This window comes from Thunnus albacares, chromosome 5 (genome assembly GCF_914725855.1).
Source record: "Thunnus albacares chromosome 5, fThuAlb1.1, whole genome shotgun sequence".
NCBI classification, from domain to species: domain Eukaryota; kingdom Metazoa; phylum Chordata; class Actinopteri; order Scombriformes; family Scombridae; genus Thunnus; species Thunnus albacares.
Window position 1 is genome coordinate 21,767,476 of NC_058110.1, and position 9,820 is coordinate 21,777,295.

The window sequence follows — 9,820 nt, forward strand, 5'->3', positions numbered from 1 at the left end:
AGATTATGGAAACCCTTCAGTTTCCACTGTTGTTTTTCTTATTTTTAGTTTGCAGCCAATGAGCAAAATTGCCTCTGAATGGGGCCAAACCAGTAAAATGTAATCTAGCTTAAAGATAGCTCGCTTAAAGACCCTATAGGGGCAAAACTTTGTGGTGTGTTTAGACACACAAACAGTGAAAGTGCGGGTATTCCTACAGGAAAAGAACCAAGTCCAATAATGTTTTATGAGACGTAGTCAGCCACCTTTATCACTATGAATATTAGAAATACAAGTAACTTCATAAAAGTAGTACCATAAAGTACACTACTGAGTATTGCAGACACTGTAAGACATTGTAGATTGGGAACCCATACCGTTTGTGACAGCAAAGGTCTTTTTTTAATGGAAATAATAAATCTATATTTCATCAAAGTTCACTATTGTCTTTTAGTGGACAAGTGTGACAGAAAATAACAAGGGAAACACTATTATCACATGATACAATAAAGCCAGTGGAAGAAACGACACAAAGTGAACACTGAGGAAGATAAAAAGACAAGAGGATGTTGTAGAAAAACGGTTATGAGCAACAATATAAAACCTAAAATACTTTGAGTCATTGTGCTTGTCAAATCTTATAATATCCAACTACATTCTAGTCACTGAAGCACAGAATGAAACCAAAGAGACTGTGAGCCAACCGGCTGAATGGTTTAGACCACAGTGTACAATTTGCCTGTTTGCAGTGAAATGTGATAGATCCATATATTTGATTAATGAGGCATTCAATATCCCTGCAGTGCTCTGACTGAGACCAGAATCCTGTGTGACATGTTGGACATCCAGCTGCTTTTTACTGCTTTGCAAACACAGAGCTGATGTTTAAACCCAGAACAGGGCAAACACTCATATTCAGTGCAGAGGTATGATAAACAGTCTGTTGTCTAAAATGCAGCAGTCCACATTTATTTTAGTCTTTTTTGGGAAACAACCACCTACCTCCTAAAAAAGATGTACAGTACAGCCAGTTGGAACGAATGCTGTGTGTGTTTCTTGAGCGCATACTCCAAGTAAAGTGTCCAATTAGAATGAAATAAGAGTTGTATTTGGCTTGTTGATATTTGGCCTCCGCTGCGCCTGTGTATGTGGGTGTCGCAGTGTCTAAGAGATGCGCATGTATCTGCCACAGCTGGATGCCTCCACTTCTGCCTGATGACTGTTTTGACGGTTCAGTAATAGCCCCCGTAGACAGTCAATACAGCGCTCCACGAGTGAAGGCAATTCAACTTGTACTATTCAGAAAAAAACTCCCCTTCCAAAGTAATTAGATTCTTGAATAAGATGATTTCAAATCCCTTGGAGCCTAGGCGAACTAGAGAAAACAATTAATCTGGAAAGGGAAGTGCATGCTTTAATTGAAGCCTGATGGAGTGTTTTGCTTTGGAGGAGGGCATCTTTTCAAGCATCTTTCCTTTACATCTGGGTCATTTGTTAGAGCTGTTCAGGATAATTTATAGAGAGCAGACAGACTGAGCCATACAGACTTATACCTTTCAGTGTTGATTAGAAATTCTACTGTAATCTTAAAGCCCTTGAAAACTTGGTTTCAGATTATAGGTATTTCTCTATAACCTTGAACATTCATGATTAATAATAAAGAATCTAATGATAGTAAATACTAACTAGTTTGATAATCTATTAATCATTTGTCATTTTTCAAGCAAAAAAGGTCAAATATTTGGTTCCAATTTATTAAATGTGAAGATTTGCTGTTTTTTTCCCCCCACACAGTAAATTGAAAACATTTTGGACTGTTAGTCAGATGAAACAAGCAATTTGAAGACATCATAGTGGCCTCCGAGAAATTATGAATGCCATTTTTTCACTATTATTTTTAGAAATTCCATAGTCTAAACTAATTGAGTACTGCTTATTTGCTTCATGGGGACATAAGGTAACAATCGATACTGATAGTGGATTTTTAAAGGCTGATACTGATAGAGATATATGGGAGTTAAGAAAATCAGATAATTGTATACTGGGTGATAATTAGGTAATTTTTGTTTATATAAACACATAACACTAACAAAAAATCTTGATCACCTAGATTTTTTTTAAGAACTGTGACCAAGATTACATATTTAGCGAGACATTTTACAGCTGAAATATTTTACATTATTGTGTTACTTATTAGCCGTCATATACATAGATACCAGTATATCTGCAATAAGCTAATAAAACCTAAAACCAGTGAGAAGAGCACAGACAAAAACACAAATGCAAAAAAATTCTCATGCAAAATAATCAAAACTGTTCTAACTTTGGCAGAAAATTTCATGTTCATGTAGGATCTCATTGCTGATAGAAAAACGCTTATTGATAAAATCAGTTTTTATCATCAGGACTATGTATTAATTTGTAAATGTTAAATGAAACAGTATATTAAAAATGAAAGGGTATATTATCCTGATTTCAGAAAACTAAATCTGTCTGTAGCTCTTATCGTATCAACTGAGCACAATAACAATTTAAATTATTGTTTATGGTGATGTGCTTTTCATATCTCTATTTTTTTTTAAATGAGGCCTTTCATTGTCAGTTAAGTACTTGCTGTCACGAGGTTAAAATAAATAGCGGGATAGACTCATCCTAACACTGACACGTTGCCTACACTGAGGTTGATTCCTAAATCAGCAGCTCGCTTACATAACCAGTCAGCTACGGACTCTCTGTGATAAAGCCATGAAATGCTCACATCATGTCCTCTAGGCCTATGTTTAACCCGTCTGCTAATAATATCAGAAACAATAAATCCCAACTCAGCTGTGTGTATGCTGTGTCAGAGAGCAGGACCAGATTAGAGGGATTTAAAACTACTGAAATTGACAAAGCACCTGGTTTTTATCCTTGTGGTAATCTCCTAAAACCTAACCCTAACTCATCACACCATGTAATGTCTCTCGTACTTCTCTGAAAAACAACGGGTCATGACAGACTCGGATACGAGCTGTTACATCACACGGGCACATAGCCGCTTGTTACATAATGCTCAGGAATTTAAATGTTTCTTACCATCATGAAAACATTTTAAATTTAAGCCTACCTAAATATAACTAGTCCATTGTAGTGTGATTAAATGGAGTAATGCATTACAATACAGTGCTCTTTTAGTCTTACGGATTTTTGCTTAATCCCTGAGTGTATTAACAGTGATGAAACTCAGCGTTCTGTCCCAGTTTCCTGCACGGTTGCCCATTTGATTTCAGATTTCCACCTTTTCTATCTGTGGATCCACATTCACAACAATATTAGTCTCCTCAGACTTGCGAGGAGTCAAGTTTTAATTAAGGATTTGGAAATAATCAAACTCCCCTCCCCTAAAGACATGCTCTCCTTTGTGAGATATGCGGTTACTGACAACTTCTCTTTCACATTATATGAAGGATTACATCTAATCCTATTCAATCTCGATGCAATCCTTCGTTCCACCCAGTATTTGCTTTAAGATTAAACTACAATCTAAAAATATTGTGGATGCTCGGACTTAAAGAAACTGATTTGTTTCTTTTGACACTGCTGTTTGTTCCTTTCCTCCCAAACCACCCATGTGCTCTCTTTGGTCTTTCATGTCATCGACTTAATGTTCTCATCACACACTTATTTTCTTTCACAGCAGTGCATTCACGTCCTTCTACAACATCATTCATCTCTGTTGTTGCAGTGTGTAATTCTGTCATTTGAAGCGTGTTCCACTGAATTAAAAAAAAACACAAAGCTACACAAAGTAATGCCCCCCTCGGGGTTTTGCATCTGAGCTGCTTGAAGTATTTGTCACTTCACTTCAAATTTTGGGGTTGTGTTTCTTCAGCAGCGTTCAAAGTGCTCTGCTGTGTTTGATCAAAGAGGTGCTTTCTTTGAAGAACAGTCCAATTGCTGTTTGTTTTTGGTTTGCTGACACTCCTGATTTCTGTACTTCACTATTTGCCTGATAACCAGAGCACAGATGGAGAGTCATTGTTTTCTGCAGCCAGATTAATGCAACAGGTTTATATGAGATATGTATATGTATGATAGATCACTGCAGCATGCACCACTGTTCTCTGTGAGATAAGATTTTTAAATGCTTGCTGAAAGCGATGGCTTCTCCACATAAACATTCATTGCTTTTCTCACTGTACCTTAATTCATCTTTTTTTAATATAGCAATGGATTTGTTTACAGTTCTATCAGCAGGGAAGGCAACTGATCTAGAGGGGCTGCATCATTTATTAGGAACATGGGGAACAGAAGTTTTCAGGGGCTGGATAGAGTTTTAGGTTCCTCATGAACAAGTTACATATTAAGAGATATAGTCTGTATACTTGAAATTACCTTCAGCTAGTACCTATTTTTACCACACTAATTATGGAGCACCTCAACTCAACCAAGATACCAAGGCTGACTTACTTCCTGCACTCCATTACAGTCATAAACTCAGGGTTTTTCCAGGGTTTTTAATCCTTGTTAAACACTTTCTGTGAAAAGTGAGCCAGATTCATTCTTTGATCCTGCGAGACATTTTCACCCCTAGTGCTCTACCTGAGTACACACAGACGTTATTAGCTGATTTTTAGGGCTGATAATGGCCCTACTGTGATTTAGCAATGTCAGTACACCAAGGGTAATAAACCAAAGTTGAAACTTTCATTTGGACTATTGGGTCAGATGACAGAGAAGAGCAGAACTGGAGCAGAAGATATTGCTTTTTTAGTTCACGAGGCCTTTTAACTGCAGCCGGCAGTCAGGAAAGAGAAATGATGTTCTTTTTTTCCTTCATGGCATCTCACTGCTAATTCCTGAGAAAGCAGTTTTTGGTTAGTCCAGCGGTCTCCTGTTTGTGCCCCCCCCAAAAAAAGGAAAAAGAAAAATCTCTGTTTAGCATCAACTCTCAGGTGTCCATTCTGTTCCTACTTCACCTACCATCGGCTCCATGAATGCTACATGCCTATTAGTTTGGATTTTGGGATGGTCTCTTAAGGAGGGGGAAAAAACAGAGGATAGGGTGTTGGGGTCATAAGTTGCAATGGGGATGACTGGAGGTTTGGGCTGTTTACAGCAGCTGCAGCGACATGGAGTCAGGTAGAGGTACATGAGGATGAGGACCATGGTCACCACACATCCGAGCAATGTTGTGTAGCCCGTGTTGAAAGACTCTGCTACAGGCTGCAGGACTGTCACGTTCACTTCTCTGGTTGCATTCAACCCCTGTTTAAAATCCACAGCTGTGCACACGTACAGACCTGAGTCATTGACCTTAACTTCTTGGATCTCCAAGGTACCATTAGGAAACAGACTAATTAGAGTGTCATTTATGCTGGCCTGTGTGATGTATCCCTTGCTAGGGGAGAGCCATGTAAATGAGAGGTCTGTGCTGCTCAGGGATGTTTGGCAGTCTAGACGCACTGTCTCTCCCTCTGAAACTAACACCCTGGAGAGGAGCACGGTCACGGGCAGCGAGACGGCTTTCTCCACAGTGCAGTTTTGGAAAAAGCGGGTGTGTCGCAGGAACCGGATTGAGGCTCGTGGGTCCCCATAGAGGCTGCAAGTGTGCTCATCCGTGAAATCCTTCAGTGAGTCATAACCCCTTAGATCCCAGTGCCAGAATACACTGTACATGGAGCAGTCGCAGATCAGAGAGTTGTTATGGAGATAAAGCCCCCGCTGCACCAACCCAGGCAAGGCTTTCACATCCTCCCAGGGCAAACGACTCATACGGTTGGATGAGAGGTCCAGCATGGTCAGAAAAGGATGACTGTGGTCTTGGATGGAGAAGAACGGGAAGTGTGTGATCTGGTTGAGGCTGAAATATGCCTTTTTTAAGCTGCTCAGACCGCCCAGCGTTCCGGCCTCCACCTGTGTGATCTTATTGTTGAAAAGGAGGAGTTCCTCCAGCCTCCACAGCCCGTGGAAATAGTGCTGCTCCACCACTTGCAGCTTGTTGGAAGACAGGTCAAGGTACCTGAGCCCCGAGGCATTGTGAAACACCCCCTGGCCCAAGGCGTTGAGCTGATTGTGGGACATCTGGAGGTTTTCCAGTCTGGGCATCGTGTTGAAGCTGCCGGGACCCAGCCAGGACAGATGGTTGTGACTGAGGTCGAGGGTGGCAGAGAAGGAGGGCAGTGATAGAGGTATCTTGGACAGACCACTGGAGCTACAGCTCACTGTGTCAGATGTACAGAGGCACATGGACGGGCAGGACTCCTCAGAGCTGTGGAGGAGACAGAGCAGCGCCAGGAGAGGGCCTGGATACAATCCACTAGTCATGTTTCTGGAAGTCGGATCCTTCAAGGTTTCTAATCCCTCCGGCACTCCCTGGATAGAGAAAGTCAAATGAGAAACAGCACGATACATTAAAAAAAGCTATTCTTTTCTGACCCATCTGCTGCTTTGCTGTTCAAAAGTATAATTTGACTACTACAAGGTTAATATCATACAGTAGCCCTTAGTATCAATGGTAGAAGATAAAAAATGGTTCAAATGGAGTAGCTACAAATTTATTTTGCCCTAGAAAAACCTTATAATTCAGCTTTTGTATTACAAAGACTCCTCAGACTATCTTGGAACATTTCTAAGAAGTAATCATCGTCCACTCAGTAGAGAATTTTTAAACACATTGTGATAATCTAGGGTGATGCAACAATCTAAAAGTCATATGCACAGAGAGCAATACTTTACCTTAAAAAGAAGTTTCTTCTCAGTTGGTATCAGATGACTTAAAGTCAAACATTATCGAAGATCAGTTCAAACAGTTTTCCTGCTGCTGTATGAATTTGAAGGCAACAAAGGGGAAAAGTTCATACCACTTCCAGACAAGTGAGCAATTTTTGCTCACTCAGTTAATCCCATTCCCCCCCTCCGAAAAAATTAAAAACCACTCTCGAACCACAAATCCAAAGTAAACTGCTTAGCGACATGAGACTCCAACTTTACTTTGCTTTTTCTCTCTTTCGAAGTTGTATCCAATCAATGAATACCCAAAACATTGCTCTCTAATCCCTATCTGCCTCTCAGATCCTCGTCCCAATGCGCTTGAGGAACAATGCACTGTTCTCGCCTTTCTCCTCAGCCAAGTTAAAGGTCCCCCCACTGGCTCTCTCTTCGTCCCAAATGAGACTGCCTCTCTACAAACATCCTGCAGTGCTTTGCAGTGTATAACAAACAGCACAGAGCTCTCTTAATCTCCAACAATCCCCTCCTCCTCCTCCTCTGTGTCATTTAGAGACCAGCCTTGTGTCTCCCTCTCTCATCATTAAGTATTGATGCTGGTGGCTGCCCTTCCCTCTCACTATCTCTCTTTCTTCCTCTCTCTATCTCAACAATATCAGTTTTCTCACAATATTCTATTAATATTCCATTTCATTAAACTTTCAGCATTTTGCGTACTAACAGATTAGCAGACCCTTGGAGATTTCCTCATGAATATTACATGTGTTATCCGGTAACCTTTTGCGAATAATCCCAGAGGACTGAAATTTAGCTATGCCTGGTAGACTTTTTTTTCTTTTTTTGTGACTCTGTCTGGATGTTGGTTTACTTATCGTTGTAAATACACCTGTTTCTGTGAGTTCTCGAATTTTGCAAATCCTGTCCATCCCTCTTGATCTCTCTGTGTATTTTGTCAGCTGCTGTGTTGAAAGTCTTTCTGACTCTGAAGGTCTCTTCTTACCTACGTACCTTGTCGTTTCTATTTTAGTGGTTTTGAGTGGCTAGATTTTACCTGCCACCTGCCCTGCACACACACGCACACGCACCCATACACACTCACACACACACACAGTCATGTTTCCATTACTTCAGAGGACATTACATTGACTTACATTCATTTCCTGGAGACTTATCCTAACTTTAACCACAACTACTACTTGCCTAACCCTAACCCTTACCCTAACCTCAACATAATTGTAAAAAATGACCAATTTCACCCTAAAATTAGTGATTTACACTAAGGGGACTTGCTTTTTGTCCCTTTAAAGGAGGTGAGTCCCCATAACATGACTGTGTAAACAGATTTGCGTCCCCACAACATGAGGAATACCTGGACTACACACACACACACACACACACACACACACACACACACACACACACACAAACACACACACACACACTTGCTCTTTCCCTTTCTCTCTAAGTGTCTTATGCAGTACATCCCTTCCTTTCTTTCTGAGCCCCCGACATCCCTCCTTCCCCTCAGCTGTGGGTTTGACTGGATATATGCTGTCCATGATGCTTGGTCATGGTGGTCCTGACAGCTCTGATTTCTGTCACAGTGAATTAGCTTTGCCTCCCAGCAGCCACCTCCTCATTGCTACCCCCATCCCTCCACCCCCTCCCTATAAGTGCTTGGGGCTTTGACTGACTCCCACTCACTCACTCTGCAGAGGCACATAGCCAGTTCCCCGTGGATTCAGGCTCACAGAATGGGGTACACTTCTTAAAAGGTGGGCTGATGGAGAGCAGATGCGGAGTCCACAGGAAGGTGGATTCAAGGAACTTAAGGGGAATGTGAAGTGATGGTGTTATAAGTCTGAGATCAGTTTAGAATATCCTTTCTTCAGTGTTCATTTGGATGTATTTATTGTTGAAATGAACAAGCTATCATCTTTGGCATTGTGGCATTTCACACAATCTTGTCCCAAGGCTAGTCATCAGCTTGGCTAGAGCATGTAAGAAATATATACGCCCACACGTGTACATTTGAGATATGTTCAAAAGGGATTCTAAACAGGCCCTCCTTGTAGGTGTTATGTTTGTGTGGGTTTTTATATCATGACTGAAATGGCCTCGAAGTAATTTGTCTGTTTCCCTGTAAATTGAACTTTGTCCTACTGTACAGAGAACCTTTATCCATACAGCTTTTTAAATATTCATGTTTCATTGATTGTTTTAAGGTATTATGTAACATTCCCATTTGTTAAATGGACTGCTGCAACCATGTAATGTGGTGTATTTCTAAGTCCATAATTGTAAATAGATCACATAAGACCTATAAACCAGTATGTTCCCCAGTATCTGCATAAACTGGGGAAGATTCAAAGTTTGATGCCCCCAGAAGAATATGAGCATGTGAGGCTTTTAAATAAGGTGTATCATCATGTCGGTATAATGTCAGCGGCTGCATTTGTTTTTAGCTACAGTCTTAATTGAGTTGGGAACATGTTCCCTTTCTCAGGCACATATTGTTTTGCTGCTGTTGACACAACTTGAACATTTCAGTGCCTCATTATTTTCAGTATTGACTCCGTCATTTTCGAGTGCAATCATTTGTCATTGTCCTTGGAGATCAATTCAATCAAAGCATGAACAGGTAAACAACACAAGGCAATAGTCGAGTTTCTGCACAAACCTATTCACTTAAATTGTAAGATGATTATTTTTGCTTTATTCTGCTGATTGCCTCTAATTATTCAGTAATAGTCTGTAGTCTGGAATCTCAATATTAACACCCTCTCAATCTCAGCCTCCCTTGCTCCCCTCAATGTGGTCTGCTAATCTTTTTGTGAGTCTTTCGTTGTTTTTCCACGTTCCTGTATGACTGTTGTCTGACTGGACCATGTTGCTTCAACCTGCTGTTCTGCAAAATCCCTAAACTAATCAGTATCTTTGTATCAAGCTGCTTTGCAAATCCTGCCCTCTTCTTCTGCATATATTTGATTAGACTCAGTGTATGCAAAACAGTCCTGTCAAATCAGTCAGGTTCAGAGTGGACCTCAAAGCTTAAACCCTGACCCTGATGCATCCTGCCCCCAGCAGAAAGTGATTTTCTCTTTACCATCTGCTGCAGACGCGGAGAAAAAAA

The 9,820-nt window shown here is 40.7% G+C and overlaps 1 protein-coding gene across 1 annotated transcript; it reads right to left on the reverse strand.

Annotated features, from left to right (window-relative positions):
• Positions 1 to 327: 327 nt before the first annotated feature.
• Positions 328 to 7,196, reverse strand: LOC122981884 (amphoterin-induced protein 3). Its single transcript, XM_044350680.1, has 2 exons — positions 6,697 to 7,196; positions 328 to 6,333 (listed from the first exon to the last, which is right to left on the reverse strand). Exon 2 carries the CDS (start codon positions 6,283 to 6,285, stop codon positions 4,903 to 4,905), a length of 1,383 nt encoding a protein of 460 aa, XP_044206615.1. The 5' UTR covers positions 6,286 to 6,333; positions 6,697 to 7,196; the 3' UTR covers positions 328 to 4,902.
• Between the last annotated feature and the right edge of the window lie 2,624 nt (positions 7,197 to 9,820).

Bases quoted from the DNA above. Each gene is read 5' to 3' on its own strand.
- LOC122981884 (XM_044350680.1), bottom strand. From the start codon at position 6,285: ATGACTAGTGGATTGTATCCAGGCCCTCTCCTGGCGCTGCTCTGTCTC.